Genomic DNA, 18,920 nt, shown 5'->3' on the forward strand with positions numbered 1-18,920 from the left:
CGCTGGTGCTAAAGCTGTGTGAGTAGGCATTCCATGGGAGGCCACATTACTTTACTTTTTTTTTAATGGCACACGGCATTTTCCTCTGGCAGGTCCCCAGTCTGGTGGACGGTGTTGTGAAGCTGTTGTGAAATATGCAGCGACGCGTAAAATCGTTGTGGCAAAGCGCGACCTCTAACCATCAACGGGCCCGGTCCACACTGATGCATTGCAATATTTGTATGCAATGTTTAGCACTTGTGGGGTAAAAGGAAGGAGAGTAAAATAAGCGGGGTGGTACCCCATGAATCACTCCCTCCCGCGGAGGTGCATTAGAGCGATAGATGGTGATAGAATGAAACCGATGCGCGCGCCATAAATCGTGACGTCAAACGAGTAGTTTTTTTTTGTAGTATGTAATTCTCCTTCCATCTTCATGTTCGACCGCGAGCAAATGTGCAGCAGCCGAAGAATGATGAATCTGGAAACCGCTGTTTACAAACAACTAACACCAAGACAAAAGGGGGTGCGCTGCCAACTGGTGGGCTCGATTATTGTCACTAGGTGTGTTACTTTACCTGTAAATAAAGAAATTGAAGCACAAATTAGGACACTTGTATTTGGGTTTCAATTGCATCGATTAACCAATGTCAAAGTAACACTTGGATGAGAGAATGATAAGGACCTTACTTGGGGAGGACACAGACAAAGGAAAAACGGCTACTCACCTGATCGATAAGCAAGCTGGCAAGTAGGAATGGAACCACGAGCCACAACGCGACGTGTCCCCTGCGTGATGTTTTTCTATTCGAGCTCGGCAATACTCCAGCAGCTGCGACCGGCGGGCAAGCTTGACTACTGCCACGGAACATTTTCATTGCTTGCGCACGGTTGCATCTACCGCGTGCGGAAATCGTAAACCTGGCTCCGGTGATAATCTTTATTTTCACAGATTTTCTTTAAATCGGTGTCACACCTCACGCCCGTTTATGCTTTAGTTTATTTCCTTTGATGCAAAATTTTCGATCGACAAGAAATCGAAAATCTCCTCTTTCTTCACTTTTAACTGTTGCCGTTGGTAACAGCACACCTTCACTGTTTTGCACTGCACGGCGAGGTGAGCATCGGACAAATAACACAGTAGAAAATACACCACCTTCTTTATGCACTTTCTTCTAGCAACACGAACGTGTAAAATGCATGGACTAACTGCTAACTAAACCTGCTATTAGAAAGCTACACTAACTAAACGGTGGCAGTTTTAGGTTTGCCTTTTCTTTTTATCGTGCCGTCCTCCACGACACCGACATTGATTTCTCAATCGATAATAACACCTCACGCAAACGTTACGCGGGGTATGCCACAGCTGCTCTGGCGATATGATTGGATCGGGGGGAAAAATAAATATGTTTGCATCGAAACACTGAAGGGGTCTGAAATCTTATCTAGCGAACGACGTGCACGGTACACACTGCCTTTTTTTCTGCACACTTCCCAACGAGGTGGAGTTTTCTTTTGTTGTTGGGACAAGAAAAAATTACCACTGCTCCGCCATTTGCAGAAACCTTAGGAAGACGGCACACGCCACACCTTCGCGCAAATGGTTAGGTTACGCGATGGATAAGCTGCTATTTCTTAACGGTAGCAGCAATGCCAGGCACTACGCCCCTTTGACCACAAACGAATGCGTGCAAAAATAGTGATTTTGTTAACTTTTTAGCTCGAATACCGTACGAACACTTTAGAATACCCCCAAGCGAACCTTCTAGTTCGCAATGCAAAATCGAACTGAAGTGAAAGATCAGAAAACTAGTGTTGGCAGAATCAGGATTCCGAAGATTCGAAGATTCGATCCCTAGGCGGATTCCAAAGATTCGAATCCCATCTGACGGATTCTGAAGATTTGATTTGTTTGGCATTCGTATCATATTTGATTTGTATCAGTTGTGATTTGATGGTATGAATCCCATGGTATGAATCCCATGGGATTATTTGGTATGAATCCCATGGGATTAGAATAAATGATTTCCAGACCGGCATTGATTTGTTTCGACCGTCTCGCGACTGTTTGCTGGATTGGGATTCGGATTTGGGGATTCGATGTACCCACCACTAGAACGAAGCAGTAGCACCACTAAAACAAGCATCAAAAACCTTGGTCACAGCTTGAAATAATGACCGAAATTGCTAATTTGTTAATAACTTTTTAGCGCCTTGGTCAATTTCAGCAACAGACCCCTCAAATGAAAAGTCTTTTGAAGGCAAAAAACTTGATACAACCCTTTGGGTTTCACGAACTTCTTAGATTTTAAGAAAAATTGTTTTATGGGAAGCAAAGTGCCTATATTGAGACCTTATTTTCACTGGGCGATAGTGTTCTTTGAATCATTCAAAAACTGAAAGCAATAGGCAAATTTGTTCCTGAGAAGTTAATATTCTCGTTAACTGCTCTTCTTAGACATGTTTATCATCGTTTTAACTAAAAAAAACCAGGGCCCTTTCAACGAAACAACAAACATACTCAATCGGCTGAATTACACAAACCACAGTTGCTATGCCCGTTCAAAAACACATTTCATGAAGTGAATTTCCTTTATTGGTTAATTCACATAATTTGCACGCGATTCTGCTGCTTCACTCGTATTCAATCCCAAACCAATCATTTGTTATTCAATTAAACGCGCCTCCACTTCCAGCTGATGGACAGCTTAATTGCCCTTTTCCCTTCTGTGTTAATGCTTCTTTTTCTTTTTCTTGCTCTTGGATTTCTTCTTTCGCTGCCTTCCCTCGTCCGAGGATATCGATCCCTTGCGTTTCCTTGATTTGTTACTGCTTTTCGACTTCTTTTTAGAGGACTTCTTCTTTCGTTTCCGGCTTTCTCTCTCGCCCGACGAATTGGAGCTTCCGGATGAATCCGTGCCGTCCGAAGAGCCGGACGACGACGTAGACGGACTACGTTTCTTCTTTTTTCGTCTAGATTCGTCGGATGAATCCTTGCTGGACGAACGACGTTTAGCTGCCGGCTTTAAGTTCCGTTCCGGCTCTCGACTGGATTTAGCTGCGGGTGATTTCATCGATTCATGTTTCTGACTTCCCTTTACCGATCGCTGTTCGATGACGCCTCCGCGATCCTCAGAGTAGTTCCGGCGCCTCGAAGGCCCATCCCGTGAACTCGATCGTTGCTTACGGTACCGGGCGGGGCTTTGACGACGATCTCTGGAACGTGACCTGCTTCTAGAGCGTCTGGGGCGTCGATCTCTAGACCGTGACCTAGAACGCCTGCGTGGCGGTGGATCGGGTCGTTTCGCACCACCACCACCCGAGCGTCCACCGCGTGCTGCTTGCTTATCTTTGGGAGTGTTCCGTTGAATGAACGTGACAGGATAGGGACGATTTTTGTAGTCGACCTTCCCTTGATTAATGCGAATGTCCCTTCCATTGCGCTGCTCCAGATAGGCAGAGTTTCGATTGGTCAAGCTAGGCTTCCGGGCACGCTGGTTTTCCACTGGGTTACGTCTGGGTGAGCCTTTCTGGCGTCCTCTTTCACGATCTCTATCACGATTCTGCAACGGAGACCTACTGCGTTGCCTTCGCGATGCATTAGATCGTTTCGCTGAACGCGACCGGGATCGAGATCGAGATCGAGATCGTGAGCCCGACTTCGAACGTGAACGGGAATCCGACCGAGAACGGCGCTTTGCCGATGGCGACCGAGAACGTACTCGTTCTTTCCGTGGAGAGACTTTCCCCGCCTTGGGACCGCCGTTCTTGTTCGATTGCTTTTTTCTATCATAGTCCCGAAATGATCGCTTATCGGCACCGTCCTCAAATTCGATGCCGCGACCCTTGCCGCGCCACTTCACCTTCGACACTGACTGCGAAAAGTCCACGTGAATACGCCGGTCATCGATGAGCACGTTGTCCATCTTGAAGTAAGCGTCCTCGCATGACTTCTGGTTCTCGAACTCGATAAAAGCGTACTGCAGCGAGTCACCCGTCACCTTATCGCGGATCACCTCACAACCCTTGATCTTGCCAAACCTACTGAAGATAATCTGCAAATCATCGTCGGTCGTGACCGGGTTCAGCTTGCACACGAACAGTACGTTCTCCGGTGGAGCAATGTCCGCGTCCGGAATGTCGCCAACAATCTCCAGGATGGTTGCGCGCGCTTTTGCCTCCCGGTCTGCAATCATTTCTGCAATTTCCTGCTCCGTCTTTCCATCCAGATCGTCGATGTCTTCGTCTGCGGCGATACGCCCACCCTGCAACCGCTCGGCGGACGGCGATGGCGAACGACTAGGCTCACGGAATCCTCTCGGATCCTCGAAAGGATCGTCCAGCACGACCGTGTGCGTAATGCGTACGTCCTTGTACGGTCGATGGCGGTCATCGCAAATCACTTCGTTCAGCTTACGGAGCACTTCGTGACCTTCGGTTACCTCACCAATGACCGTGTGTCTGCCATCCAGCGAGGTAAGATCGGCACCGAGGGTAAAGAAGAATTGCGACCCAATTAGATGCTCGCCAGCGTTTACCATCGAAAGCAGACCGGGCTCGGAATGTTTTATCTTCGGCACGGCTTCGCCTTCGAAGTACCGCTTGTGTGCACCTTCCAGTATGCCCCACACGGACATGCCACCGTCACCGGCACCGGTCGGATCACCGGTTTGAGCGATGAAATCCTGCTGAATCGTGTGGAACAGATTGAAGTTGTAGTACTTCATTTTGCATAGCTTGACGAAGTTTAGCGAAGCCATCGGACGTTCCTTGAGAAACAGATCGACCGTAATGTCGCCAAGAGTGGTTTCGATGACGACCGACATTTTGCAGCCGGGGTGGAAAACACGTCGATTCCAAGCGCAATATTGATTAAAACTCCACGCCGACACGACCACACGGCAGCTCCTCACAGTCCAAACGTAGGAAAAGTAAAACACCGATATTACAGCTTTTTTACTGTAACATTTGTTTACACTCGTTTCTATTGATTATTGAAAAGGCGCATTTCAACATCTTTTACAAAATGCCTGACAATTGATAGGAAAAAAAGAAACTCAATCGGATGTCACTTTGACAGCGATGCGCGTCTTTTTCTGACAGCATAGCAAACAGAGACTAGGCTTTTACCAAACTCTTTTCCAAAAAACTATATTTTTCACTTACTCACAATTAAAAGTACTAAGCCCATTATTTAAATCAATTTAATGTTAAATTTACACTTTTGTGTCACATAGACACAATATGGAATAGTTATTTTGCAATGGATTGAAGATAGAGACTGGGAACGTCTACTTACCTTTGGCATGTAAACAAAAGCAACTAAAAACAAATGTATTTTCCACACATCCCAATCAGAAATCAATTTGATTCATTCATTGTGAGCGAAACAACGTTGCAGAACCTGTAATTGTAAACAAAAATGTTTCTTTATTGGTTCACTTGAAATCGGTTCTAAATTAATTGATTTTTGTTGCAGAATTATGTATTAAACTCAGCTAAACCGAAGATGGAGACAACGTCAGAGCTTCCTTCGTACTACTATCTTCAACCATCTAAAAACATCGATGGGGAAGACGAAGAGGAGCTATTCGATTCAAATGGCATCCACATCACTTCCGAATATTTGAACGATGTTGTTGCCAAATCGATGTCCGATCGGTACACCGTTGTAGACGATTCCCCGGATGGTTGCTCGTACAAGTGCAACGAATGCAATCAAATGCTTCATAACACTGGCCACCTAGTTGGTCACATCGTGGTGCACACAGGAGAAACCCCGTACGTGTGCAGCCTATGTCAGCGCTCGTTTGTGAACTCCACCCGGCTTAAGCTGCACCTTCGGGTGCACTGTATTCAAAAGCCCCAGCCCGACCTCACTGTGACGAGGATTACAAAGAGTCCCCAAACGGCGACGGTTCCGACGAGCATCAGCACCACCGAAGGCGCAGAAGCTGACCAGGGCGGGGTATCCGAAAGTGAGCGAACGTTTCGGTGCATCGAATGTGACAAGGTTTTCCCCAAAGACGAACTATATAGGCATATGAAGCAGCATTTGTTGGAGAAGAACATTTTTGCCCAAAAACCAAACACCTCCGACCCGGCGGGCAACGAGAGATTCGATCAAAGTTTGTCCCTCGAACAACAGCAGGAAGAATGCAGCGGTTCTATTAAGGTATCATCCGAAGTGGAATTGGTTCCAATTAGAAAGCCAGACGCAATCGCTAGCAAGAAAAAAATTGTCCAAAACCCAATCCTTTGTGGATTATTGATGAGGGAAAGCAATGAACCTCCACCGTTAAATGTGCCTACGGTGGAATTAGATTCACCGGGCGAAGAAGAGGAAGATGATTGCGGCAAGGATCCAGGACTGGTGGAAGATATTAATCAACTCGCGGAAATGGTGCCATCCCCGGAAGAAGTAGGTCTAGATAGTGGAGGAGCTGGTGGATTCATCATCAGTTCGGTCGCGACCGTTGATCAACAGTTTTTGGAAAGCCTGGCCCAAATGGAACTCCAAGCTCGCACCCCGGAACTAGAAGAGCTTCCGATGGACGACATGTTGCTGGAAAACTGCGGGCCGAACGACTCGAGCGGTCCGAAAAATACCGGCTCTGCCACGGTGTGTGGACTCTGTGGAAAATCGTTTCACGAACCGTTCGGTCTCCGTCAGCATATGCGCATAATGCACGCCGAAACGAAGCCCTTCAAATGCCCGGAATGCAAGAAAACCTTTGCCCAAGAGAGAAGCATGTACATTCATCTACGGGTGCACATTAGCCAGCGGCCATTCATTTGCATCGTGTGCTATAAAACGTTCACACGCTCCACAGCCCTTAACGGGCACATGTCATGCCACGCGCACGATACGATCAAATGTCTCGAATGTGGGGAACTGGTGACGAACATTAGCAACTACGCGAAGCACGTTGAAACCAGGCATCCCAACTTTCCGAACTTCCTTGATCAAATCCGAACGGATCGGCCCGAACACGAGCGGTCCAAAATTTTGCGACGGATTTTAATGAGCAACATGGCGTCCAACTCTGGCAATGAGCAACCGGTCGAAACATTGCTAAAAGTGGAACCAACTGCCGTAGATTGAATCGCACAAAGTTTTCCAACTAAATGATATTCAAAGAAACACAAACCAAGAATAAATTAAACCACATGAAACCAAGTTTGTAGAAAAAGAAAGATTACTTCCCATTGCTTTTTATTATGATTTAACTACACCACAGTGTATTTTTTTTCTTGTTCCATCGAAAAGAAATTCACAACGTCAGACTGCATCCACATTTCCAAATTATTCAATGTACGGCGTCAAAAGGGATGCGTCGGTAACGATGATTGATGTTTGTATATATTTTTGCTCTAAATTCTTCCAATTGAATTTCACATTTTTGATGGTTTAAAAAATATATATGTATGTATATCTTCCGAAAATAAAAAAAATAAAATATATACTCCGATGAGCCCCACCCGATATAATTTTAACCTCTTCAACGGTCCGGGGTCTGACGGAAATTGCCACGTGAGATTAACATGTCTAGTGGTGCTTAAAGGAGTGACGGTTCAAAGTATGTCCACTGAAAAAGGGTTTTAACTAAACAAAGTAGTTTCTCCCTCTGTTTATCGTTCTGGAAGCAGTAGGCGTTAACTGCGCATATAAATTACATCTCGATCATAATAGTCCTTACACGTAAGACAAACATGGGACAATTCAAACACTACCCCTTGCTATTCTAATCAACAGCGTTTCCAAGCCAACAAATTAACGGTACTAACTACCTCTTTTCGCGCTATTACTGCAGTTGTTGGTGCGGTTGCTGTTGCTGTAATTGGTGCTGAATTTGTTGATGCTGCATTTGCTGCTGCTGCTGCTGCTGCTGCTGCTGCTGCTGCTGCTGCTGCTGCTGCTGTTGTTGTTGTTGTTGTTGTTGTTGCTGCTGCTGCTGCTGTTGTTGCTGCTGTTGCTGTTGTTGCTGGTGAATTACTGGATCGATTTGCTTCAGATAGCTGGGATCGATTGCGGCGATCGAATTGATAACGAAACCGCCGGCCGCACCACCGCCAGCCGTCCCACCGGAGATAACGTTCCCGCTGGCATCCTTAAGGCTAATATGTATTGGGGCGAGTGTTGTTTGCTGGGGCTGTGCATGATGAACCTGCTGCAGATGCTGGTGCTGAGGGGCGATCGCCGTAATTATTCCGTGGGGCGAACCCGTGTTGGACGTACCAGCCTGAGGACTGGAATGAAGCGGAATGATTTCGATCTGATTCTGCACGGGTGGCAGGATCTGCTGCGCCTGGTGCAAATGGTGCTGATTTGTCGTGATGGGGGTAGCCGTGATGGGCCAGGCAATTTGTGTGTTCTGTGTGATCGGTGTTAAGGTTGCCGCCGTGGTTTGCTGATACGGATTGACGGCCGCCAGTTGCGCACTGTCGATTGCGTGCACCGGAATAAGCATTCCGTTTTGCATCACATACATGGTGGTCATGGCACCGTTTGCCGCGTTCGGAATAAACTGTGCTGTTGGGGTGCAGTGCTGTATCTGTTGGTGCTGCTGCTGCTGCTGTTGCTGTTGTTGTTGTTGTTGTTGTTGCTGCTGGTGCTGATGCTGAATCTGTTGTGGATGCTGTTGCTGTTGCCATTGCTGCGGGCTTTGAAGGATCTGATGCCACGATCCGTGCTGTACCTGCGGCTGAGGGGCGTTCGTAATAACGAACTGGGGCGTCTTTCCCGCAACCTGATGTTTGTTCTGATAGTGCACACGAATTTCGTCCAGGTCGGCGAACGCCATACTACAGAAGCTACACTCAAACGGTGTGGTGTGCGAGTTTTCGTGCATCTCTAGCTGCAGTTCGTTTCCAAATATTGCTCCACACACGCAGCACTGCATATCGTCGTAAACACGCTCGTCTTCCGGCTGCTCGAAGCTGATCAAACCCTGCTGCAGTTCAATTTCTTCCTCCACATCGTCTTCTTCATCGATTTCCTTCAGCACGGAAGCCATTTCCATTGGCTCAGACGTACTATCGCCCGTACCTGCCGCCTCGACAGACTCTTGCGACTCTTCACCGCTCGATGGAGGGCCACGTACTTCGACCGGAGTATGAACGCGCTTTCGTTTTGGTTTAAGGCTGACAAGCTGCGTCATCACCGTTCCCCCGTTGCGAATTGCATCGTCCATTTTGCGTAACTCACGCATCCGAATCTTTACACAATGGTAACGCTCGTAGTGCATCTGCAACGATTTGTAGCTCGGAACGCGGAACGAATCGCATCCGAGTTGGCACTTGACCACGGTCGCTATTGTGTGCTTTGCCCTAGAAACGAAAAATACTGCTTTGAGTATCGCAAACTATCAAACGAACCAACATGAAGACAGGTACAGACTTACTTGATGTGTATCTGAAGTTTGTTCGGATCGAAAAAGTACTTGCCACAGTCCCGACACGTATGCTCGTCTTCGAAGTGCAACCGAATGTGTCCCAGCAGTTGCATCGTTTTGTTGAACGTTAGTCCGCACGTTCGGCACTTGAAGCCAAGCCGCAGCTGCTGCTTCGAACCGTCCGTGATGACCAGGAAGTGCTTCACCATCTTCACGATTTGGAAGTCGCGAAAGTTTGGAAAATCTTCCGCATTCGAGGGTCGCGTCTCGTTCTTGGGATTGTACGGAACGGCACAGTCACTGACCGCCGTTGTGGCCATGTTGTTGGTGTTGTTGCACGACCAGCAGGATTCACAGTTTCCGCTCACGTAGTGCGTGTACGTAATCTGCCAACTCTTATTGGTGTCGGTCCCCAAACCCGTCGATACCGATGTTCAGCCTTTATTCACACCCCAATCCTCTCACCTTTGATGTGGCGGGGGTGGCGTACCTTGGGATGGACGTAAAATTAAAACAAGTAACCGAGTTTTTGCTGGGTAAACTTATTATTTTAGAATTTGTTTCTACACATCTAAGTTTGCTGTTTATTCTGCATTTGACGTTTTTTAGTTGTAAACAAAGTCGGATTAACGTCATGCGCAAGGTGTATATATAATACTTGAAAACGATGAACACCTTGAAACGGTAAGTTTTAAATGATTTTGTAAAAAACGTTGTGGACTGATGTGGTCAGTTTAGACTTTTGGAATTATTCTTGAACGGCAAGCGAAAAACATCATCATTTTTGTAGATCAGTTTCTTCATTATAGTGGATTACCAACTAGTTAACTTTTAAACAAACAACGTGTTCTTTACGCAGGTTCACGAAAATATCCTATCTCACGAAATTGCACCGATTGGTCAGGTAGAAAATCGGATGCCAACGTACCTCTAACACCACAACCATTTAAGGAAGCAAAACGGAAAGAACATTTCGTTTACAAAAGATGTTGGAGACAAATCCCTCAGATTCCATACCGAAGAACGCTTGAAGGAAAAATATGCAAAACCCGTTTCTCCAGTGCTGTGCTTGCTTGGCGCATATGCTGTCGACACTAACAGCCATCGGTAGTCGCTGACTATTTTTCATGATTTCGCACGCGCCTGTTACCGAACAGGTTCATTTTACAACCCAAACGTCCTGACTTCATGGCCATCTCCCGATCTCAGTCAATAGCTACAAGCTAAGCACGGCGAATCGGATGCGATGAGTAAGAAACAGGTTCGGATCGTAAATTTGGTTGCTCTGGCTGCACTACACAACTCCATTCGATGCTGATGCGTTTGAAATCTTCGGCCATGATGCCGTTGTCCGTACTTGAGAGTTGCCCCGTGTTGTTCAGCCAAAAGCAGTTACCAGTTTGTGACAAAAAAGGAAACCCGCCTAAAGGAGCATGGTGAAGGTCACTGAAAGGAACAATGCAGAAGATTTTTAGTATCTCCACTTGGATTCTTATGTGTTTTAATATAAATTAAGGTACATAAGTTGGTTAGATAAGTTTTAAAAAAACTGTTGTATAGTTTAAATTGACCCTTTTTTTTACATTCAAACTACCTAAATATTACAGGGATTCAAATGCGCACGCGTCACAAATATGTGCGATTCCAGAGGTCTATGCCCAAAAAATAGTGCTGTTTTCAAAATACACATCCCACCGTCTTGGTGAGTGAAACCTATAATTATTTCCTGTGTTCATATCCATCATTTTGCCGTGACGAGTTATGTGATGACATTCTCCCAGACCCGGCACAACTTCCTCCACAATCTGGACCAAACGATGCGCCAGGTACGCACTCTTTTGATGCACCGATGATATTTTCATATCCAATCAAAACGATCATGGTCCAACGGGGTCTTCCCCGTTGCCGATTTTTTTACATTTTTTTTTCGCAAATTTTATGCGACGATCGTCAACAGTTTTTACCACGAGTAATCGGTCAGTTGCTTTCTTGCCTCTTGGCCCAACGTTGCATTGTGCCGAATATCAACCCCAAAAAGGAAAAACCAGCAACGAATTCTCCGATGGCCTTCCAATACGCGGGTTTCGGCGGGGACTTCGTTTTTTATGCAATAAATTATAACTGCCGCCGATGGATGCGGGCGATTGATTATTATGCACAAGAAATGAATGGTTGGATCGGTCGATCCAAGCACATTGACTCTTCGGACCCTATATAAAAGTACACCTATTTATGCATAATTACGAAGATCGTATGTTCAATTGTCCTTTTCTCTTTCGCACAGTTTAAGTGATGAAACAAAAACCAAACAGCCACATTATGTACATACATTGTTGCTGAGTCTTGAGGCCAGGTTCCGCAATCGAAGAATTTTGGTTTCGTTTTAATGTGATATTTGTACTGAAAACTGGAGTAGAGAGTTTTTTTCCCAATCACGATCCTCGGTGGTTTAAAAATATTTCTGTTATATCTGCGTTTAATTTTCAAGTCAAACGTAAAAACTACAATCTGCTCTATTGCTTAAAACATTATGGTCAAATTAGTTTATTTGAGGGAACGATCGATTGAGGGGGACGTTTAAAGAGAACAAAATGCAAATTATTGTTTATTTTTTCAAACAAAAAGACGAGTTGATACGAGTAATGTTGACATGATCAGCTTCCTATAACATTCCTTACCGCATGGGTCTCCCTAAATAATGGTAAATGAAAACAAAATACCTTTCGCCTCGGTGCAAACCAACCGCTGATCGGTCGTTTAGAGGATGAATTAACTTATCGGCCGATCGGTGCACACCTTCCGAAACGTTAGGTTTTTGTGTTTTACTTCTCCGGAGACTGTGAAATAAAACCCGAAGAAAACTCGTTTCTAACAAAAAGAAATGGGTAAAGCAACTCTTCGCTACGCCACGGTCTGTGAGTAACTTCCGTCATGCGTGGCCTCTGGCTCGGACACAAGAAAGAAAGCACCCCCCAAGAAACAACGCTCCCAACGCAGGGCTGCGCGAGAACAAACAATAATAATGCCCCAGCACTCCAGCCATCCATCCATCCATCGACCATAAAGTTCCATAAGTTTGTTCCGGCTCGGTGCGTCGCGAGCCGGTTCCCGGGGAGGTTGGCGTCGTTCAAACGCGCTCCGGCCGGAACTCTGCCGGAGTCGGTCGGCTTTAGCGGCCATTGGGAATGCTACTCACGTAGTCACATTTGTGTCTAGCAGGCACACGCCCCGGGCACAGGCTCGCCAGGGGTATTTTGGATGTTGTCTTCTTCGACCGCCTTCAGGCGTATCGTAAACGTGGTCCGGTACACCACCAAGTTCCAGACCGGAAGCACCAATAACCTCCTCGCTTATGGTACTGCTTAAAGGGTGAGTAGAGTAGCAAGAGAGAAGCTTCTCCCCCTACCGCCAGATAGCGTTACTGAACCTCCGTTTCGTTTCTTCTTGCAGACCTGCCGTTCCCCTTTTCGGAAGTTATTATCAATTCCGCTTGGAAGTTATTCAATCCGGCAAGGGTGGACGAAGAGCAGGAATCGCTAATGACCAGCAAACAGAGTAGGTAAGAATGGTACGGGAACGGCAAGAACCGCCACATGCTGGCCAAGAAGAAGGATTGTTGCACGCTACGGGAGCGCTTCGGGTGCTGTATCCGTTACGCTCCGCTGGATTCTGCCCAGCTGTCGGATCGCCGAGTGGCCGCTTTTCTCTGGGGTGTCGAGGGTAGCTCCACACGCCGATCCGTTAGCGGTGCGATATGGGCTTTTCCGCTGTCCACCCTCCGCCTAGCCACGATTGCCAATCGGTCGGCGTTGCGTACGATGAACCTTCGGTCCATTGCGTAGATCAGGGGTAGGCACACATGTGTCGAAAAACACCAGATCGTAGTAACCGTGGGTCAGATACCATAAACGATGTTTGAATTTTTATTAGGCGGGAGTCTTTTATTTTTTCGCGTCGGAAAATATCATTCAAACGTGATATAAGAAAGAAGTTTCTTTTTTAATCTTTGCAATTAAAATTTACTCATTTATACAATTCTGTTACAATATATTGTAGTCGAAAATAATTACGTTTAGAATTCATACATAATCTTTTCTTTGATTTTTTCTCATCTAAATAATATTTATCTATAATTGTTCTTTGTGAAATGTTAGATTTTCTTGTCGCACCGAATCAAATGTTTTCAGGACGAGACTTTGTTAACCCGTGGGGTAGATGATCATCCAACGTATCCCTTGGATGATCGAGTTTTGTTGGGTAGAATGGAACAGTTCGCTCGAGCTGTCAGAGTTCTAATAGACGAGCTACTATTTGATGGTAGTAATTTTATCGGATTTTACACAAAATAGAAATGAAGAACTTATATAGCTAAAACATTATAACAATTGAAGAAACCAAACGTAACAAAGTTCTGAACCGCAGCTAAAGAAATAAAGATGGAATAATTTGTTTCAACATTTTATTTAAAAAAATAGTCTAAAGTCTTTTGTCTAAAGTAAATCTAAAACGCATTTTTTAAACATTCCCGATGTCATTATCATTTTAATAGACTATTGTATGAGATTCCTTCAAGTCCCAACATTTGTACCTACTTCAAGCATATCGACGATTTTCGAACGGAAGCGATCCGAATGAGTCGCTTTCGTCGTGCATGCAGATGGGTGCTTCCGACGAGCTTCTCGGGGTGACCGGATGCGATCGCCGCTGCCGTGACGGCGTGCTGCACGGCTCTTGGTGTTGATGACCTGTTGTGGAACCCTAGTGACCGTGAACCACGACCCACCCGTAGTATGCTTCGGAGGACGGATTAGAATTTGATGTCATACCTTTCGTTCTATGCTGTTGCAGCATTTTCCACCACCACCACTATTCGCCATTTCCTGCACACACTTTCAGTCCAGCAATTGTGCCATACGTGGAGCTTCCGGCGAATGCTAGCGGAATACAGACGATGTTGGTGTCGCCGCTACTCCACATTAAAACAGACTTAATTGAATTAATATGCTAACGGCGACGGGGAAGTCTCACCTTTGTGTGCTGTCAGTTTCATCGATCGATTCTGGCGCAAAAGATGATCACAGAAAAAGGGCGTCTTTTTCAAGGGAAGTAAACTATGCTAATCTCGGCTAGAAAATAAGATGTCGAACAATAAATTTACCCTCCATTGCTCTGTTTGTTAGAGTATTTTTTGAAGAACCTGTTGTTTATTTCATTTTACACTCCAAGCTTGTACGGAACACAATTTTCCTCGTCCAAAGTAGGTGAGCACGTTTGTGTCCATTACTTCCGTTAGCAACAGACATTCAATCTCGGGCTTCTTCCCGAGCAACAGCATCATCCAGCCACCGATGATTATGTACGCGGTCAACAGTTTGTCAACAGCACCATCTCTCATCCGGCACATTTTTGGGCCCCACGAGAGGGCACTGGGACGGGAACTGTGTGTGACGTTCGTTTTTTTTTCCTAGTGTTAATTAGCATCAATTAACGTGTGGTTCTCGTTTATACATAAAAAAAAAATCTTTCCTGTCATTCCCAACTCACGATTCTAGGCTCATCTGGATTCATTCTCGCTAGAACTGGACGGGTTTTGGGAGGAAAACAATTTCCGCATCGTGGCGGATTCGTATTTAAAACGAAACTACTTTTTTTTCTGTTCCAGAGGATATTTTTTGTTGTTGGCTGCTTTCGACATGCGAAATTGTTTTAGCTTTGACTTTTAGTAGTGAATTGGAAAATGAATTCTATACAGTCTAAACAACAAGAACAAACATTTGTTTGATCCTATATTTTTAAATTTTGATGTTTGTCGCTGCCACATAAATTGTGAAGTTTTTGAATATAAGACACATTGTACTAACCTATTTTTCTATATAGCTTACTTAAAGTTCATCCCTTTGATTTATATCAAACAGATGACAAAAGTGACATACAATCAGATGGCATATTACCTCATTGGCTGATGAACGAACATTTTGAACAAAAGTATCGTTTTCAGAATCGAAAACAAATTACAATTTCTTTGCGTCCTTTATAGTTAAAACTTCACTTATTTTGAAGCATTTCTATGTGCCCGTAAACTGCCACCATACTGCATCGTATCTGTGTGAAAACACGCGCTTTGTTCGCGTTTACCACAAGGAACACTATTTGTAATGTAATAATAACTTTGCCTACCTCCCTTATTACATACGTGTATGCGCCCAAGAGGAAGGAAAAGGGGCCGTCATTTCACACGAGGAAACTTCCAGCCGTATGACGCATGACGTACTTACCATGGTCGATACCGTCTCGTGCTCACATCATAGGCCACTCGTCATTAAGAAGGCGAAAACGAAAAACGCAACATAAAACCACCCCTCTAGCGGATGGTTATATGTGGGCTCCTGATGTGGTCAGGAAAATATAGTCACAAACTTCCCTACGATGCCACACTCACATGTTGGCGGCGTGCAGCATTATTACGTAGTGTTCGTTTGCAGTACGCTTCAGTTCAGCACATAAACGCTCCATCCACAACGACGATATACCGGCCTATACTGCTGTGTTAAAGTTTCGTTTTTGTTTTGCTTTTTACGGTCCTCTGTTTTATTTTTTACTTCATCTTTTTTAAATTCCTATATCGAGCAGTTGGTTACCGCTTTGCGAAAAGGTTGCTGCTAACTGTAAGCCTGCGACGTGATCCGACGACCGAACGCGAGTAGGCGATCTTCCGCGAGTCCCATTTTGGCGCTTTTTCGACATCGCGTCACCGACAACCGCAAGCAGTGGCAGCAGATGGTCCATGAAATGCGATTCGCATCGGGTAAGGGGATGAACGAAGTGAAAGAAACACATAACAGGCCGAAAATTATCGCCAAAAAGGAAAACCGGCAACCGGGGGTAGCGAAACAAACAGCATGATAAAGACACTAGAACTTCTAGCAAAACCCCAACCGGTGGAACACACACACAGGCACACACTGGCGAAAAGGTCGACCCGAGTGGGAAAAGGAAACCCCCCACGGGGAGCGGAAACGGCGACACGGGAACGGAAAACAGGTCAGCACGGTACTTTTTGGGGCGAGCCTGGCGATCGCGCTCGTTTTCTCGTTCAGCGCGATCGGAGACGCTTTCGTTGCTGATTTCTGTAAGAACTTGTCCGTACACGGCATCGAAACCCACCCCGAGTCGCAAACGAGTACCCCATTGGCCAATGGGGCAGAGCGTTTGGGACGGTTCCGAAGTGAAAGGACAGAATGCGTTCAGTCTGGAACCGGATAACCGAGCGTCGCTAAACTGCCGGCCGGTCCAGCTTCGACGAGTCGGACGATCTCCCCTTCATGGCTTCAGTTCATCATCGCGTCCTCGATCGTCATTGAAAAGCGCACCGCATGGGGTTAGTGGTAGGTGGGAAAGGAGATTTTGCACGAGACCCTTACCTTGGGCTTTAGTGAACCGTTTTTATCTCCATTTTGAACCAATCTCGCTCGCACGAATGGAGCGCGCTTTTATTTCAAGGTTCGTCGCTTATTACCCAACGGAGTCTTTCGTATTTAAATCTGAAATTCGGTCTATCCGTAGGGGTAGGGAAAACGTTGGTTTTAACCATATTTGCGCTTAATTTGCGTGGCAAACATAATTAACAAGGTTATGCCATCGATTGGGTGATCGCAAAGGGATATTGTTTAACACTAGAACGGTCCAACGGTCAATTTGTCGGTTTTTACAATTTCATTTCCAAATATCCATCGAAAACGGGCGAATGCTTCATCAAATTAAAAGGCAATTTTCGTTACGTGATTGTTTTGTAAACCTTATAACTTTATTATAGTGCTGTTTTAGTGGTAATGGAGAAACTATTTTAATAAACTACCGCTGCAATATTTAAGAAATCATGTGACACATATTCTCGAAATGTTTCTGACTAAAGATAACATTACTTACCGATTACTAATCACTTTGATTAGTTGGATTTCTTCTGTTTTCCGTCGCATCTTCGACCTTCGTCCAGTTTGACACCACTGCCCGAGTTCAACGCCAACACTCCTTATTAGTTGCTCGTGCAATGGATCGTTTTCTCGCAATAAGTCATACGAGGTTCATATACCCCAGCGCAATTCCCAAACACCGTTGCAAACATCCCCGGAGCGGGTTTTACTGAATTTTTAATGTCCAGTCGTAACAGAATTGCAAACAATTTTTCCGTTCCGTTTCACCGATCCGTCGAAGTTCGACGAACGGGTTTGCCTGGCTGAAGAAGAAATTGTAAATTGTGATTACCCACCTTTACGGTGCTTTTACCGGCTCCTTCAGGACGGCTGGCGTTTCTCTCGGCTGACCTCGGAGGGCTGGCGTTTCAATGTTGCTTGCTCGATGGAGACGAAGAAACCGAAACCTTTGCCTTAGTTCGTAAATGATGATTCATGCCGTAAGTGAACGAACAAAACAAAAACAGATGCATCTCTAAATGCACCGCCCGCGCAACCGTCATTGAATGTCGCAAATGACTCTTAAGATTCTGCTGATTTCGCTCCGTAAAACCTACCATCGTGGTGAATCATCGCCATCACTCGATCATCGTCCCGTTCGTCGGGTTGAACGGCCTCTTCTTCCTGCGTGTCGATGGATGTTTCATCTTGTTTTTTTTTTTTGAATCAAACGAAGCTTTCGGAATCACGCATCACTCCGCATCATGAATAAAACACTTCACAAAATAATTTTACGGTGTACACTTTTGTCGTCACACGGAACAGAAGAAGGGTATTTCGGAGCACGGGTGGTTTCGTTAATGTATGCTTCAGCTTTGTTATTGTTTTTTTTTTGCTTTATCATTCTATTTTTATTTTATTTGTTCGTGAATTATTATTTTACAAATGCAGTTTTTCAAACGATTTCGCTCTTGCACGCGTACATCCCACGTGCTGAGGCGTACCAAATTTATACAAAACGCTAAGCTACGCCAATACCCTAACCTAGGACAATATGTGTCGTATAAATACCAAAAGCGGCTTACCCTCTTCTGCGCATCCCCTTTGCGAAGGAAAGCCAATATCGAATTGGATACAAAGACCCGGACCTTCACCGAAGAAGGTGCGTTTAAGTTAATTTTGCGGTAATATGTAACAAAACATGCTTCTAACGACTACAGTATCATGGGATTTGTTGTTTTCTACCTTTGCAACTGTCCCAAAGCTTTCGACCGGACGGACCACTTAATATCATCACGTGTAGCGAAACCATGCACACCATCTTCTTATCACTCTATGGTTGGAAATCTATTCTCTCGCAGCGTTTTTCTTAATTTAGTTAAATGTATGCAAGCGAAACCTTCGTAGTTAAGGCCACCGGCTCGTTGTTTTTTTTTAGTTTTAAACTTTAATTATTTGTCTGCTTGTGCCTCTTTCGTTGCAGGATGACACCCTCCGAAAGGACGTCCGGTTCTTGTTTCAGGATAAATAAACCAACATCGTCCGGGGACCTCGCTGATTTTTTTTCATCGCGCCATTCTTACCCCTCGATTTTGCTCTGATTTGCTCGTTCTTAGTCTTTTTAAAGGTTTTCTTT

The 18,920-nt window shown here is 45.2% G+C and overlaps 4 protein-coding genes across 7 annotated transcripts in view; 1 reads left to right on the top strand and 3 right to left on the bottom strand.

Moving 5' to 3' along the window:
- Window positions 1-1,741, bottom strand: part of LOC131266541 (NPC intracellular cholesterol transporter 1) — a 35,479-nt gene extending 33,738 nt beyond the window's left edge. For all 3 annotated transcript variants that reach the window (XM_058269103.1, XM_058269106.1, XM_058269104.1), the window contains exon 1: window positions 708-1,741. In XM_058269103.1, the coding sequence (XP_058125086.1) occupies window positions 708-857 (150 nt within the window). In that variant the 5' untranslated portion in view covers window positions 858-1,741. The remainder of the gene's footprint in view (window positions 1-707) is intronic.
- Window positions 1,742-2,538: 797 nt separating this feature from the next.
- On the bottom strand, window positions 2,539-4,971 carry LOC131267441 (peptidyl-prolyl cis-trans isomerase sig-7). The gene has a single exon (XM_058270321.1). The coding sequence runs from the start codon at window positions 4,803-4,805 to the stop codon at window positions 2,712-2,714; it is 2,094 nt and encodes a 697-aa protein (XP_058126304.1). The 5' UTR covers window positions 4,806-4,971; the 3' UTR covers window positions 2,539-2,711.
- A 367-nt stretch (window positions 4,972-5,338) lies between these two features.
- LOC131267593 (RB-associated KRAB zinc finger protein-like) lies at window positions 5,339-7,191 on the top strand. Of its 2 annotated transcripts, none has more exons than XM_058270509.1 (2): window positions 5,339-5,391; window positions 5,459-7,191. In XM_058270509.1, the coding sequence occupies exon 2, from the start codon at window positions 5,489-5,491 to the stop codon at window positions 7,082-7,084; it is 1,596 nt and encodes a 531-aa protein (XP_058126492.1). In that variant the 5' UTR covers window positions 5,339-5,391; window positions 5,459-5,488; the 3' UTR covers window positions 7,085-7,191. The 2 variants fall into 2 exon arrangements, with proteins under 2 accessions (XP_058126492.1, XP_058126493.1); XM_058270510.1 differs by having other exon boundaries at window positions 5,351-5,385.
- Window positions 7,192-7,394: 203 nt separating this feature from the next.
- LOC131267592 (basic-leucine zipper transcription factor A-like) lies at window positions 7,395-9,961 on the bottom strand. The gene is made up of 2 exons (XM_058270508.1): window positions 9,384-9,961; window positions 7,395-9,309 (listed from the first exon to the last, which is right to left on the bottom strand). The coding sequence occupies exons 1-2, from the start codon at window positions 9,692-9,694 to the stop codon at window positions 7,785-7,787; spliced, it is 1,836 nt and encodes a 611-aa protein (XP_058126491.1). The 5' UTR covers window positions 9,695-9,961; the 3' UTR covers window positions 7,395-7,784.
- Between the last annotated feature and the right edge of the window lie 8,959 nt (window positions 9,962-18,920).

The sequence above is a fragment of the Anopheles coustani genome, chromosome 2, assembly GCF_943734705.1.
Source record: "Anopheles coustani chromosome 2, idAnoCousDA_361_x.2, whole genome shotgun sequence".
Classification (NCBI taxonomy): domain Eukaryota; kingdom Metazoa; phylum Arthropoda; class Insecta; order Diptera; family Culicidae; genus Anopheles; species Anopheles coustani.

Coding starts and splice junctions, on each gene's coding strand:
- LOC131267441 (XM_058270321.1), bottom strand. CDS start 4,805: ATGTCGGTCGTCATCGAAACCACTCTTGGCGACATTACGGTCGATCTG.
- LOC131267593 (XM_058270509.1), top strand. CDS start 5,489: ATGGAGACAACGTCAGAGCTTCCTTCGTACTACTATCTTCAACCATCT.
- LOC131267592 (XM_058270508.1), bottom strand. CDS start 9,694: ATGGCCACAACGGCGGTCAGTGACTGTGCCGTTCCGTACAATCCCAAG. Junction 9,310..9,383: donor AAACTTCAGATACACATCAA/GTAAGTCTGTAC, acceptor TTTCGTTTCTAG/GGCAAAGCACACAATAGCGA.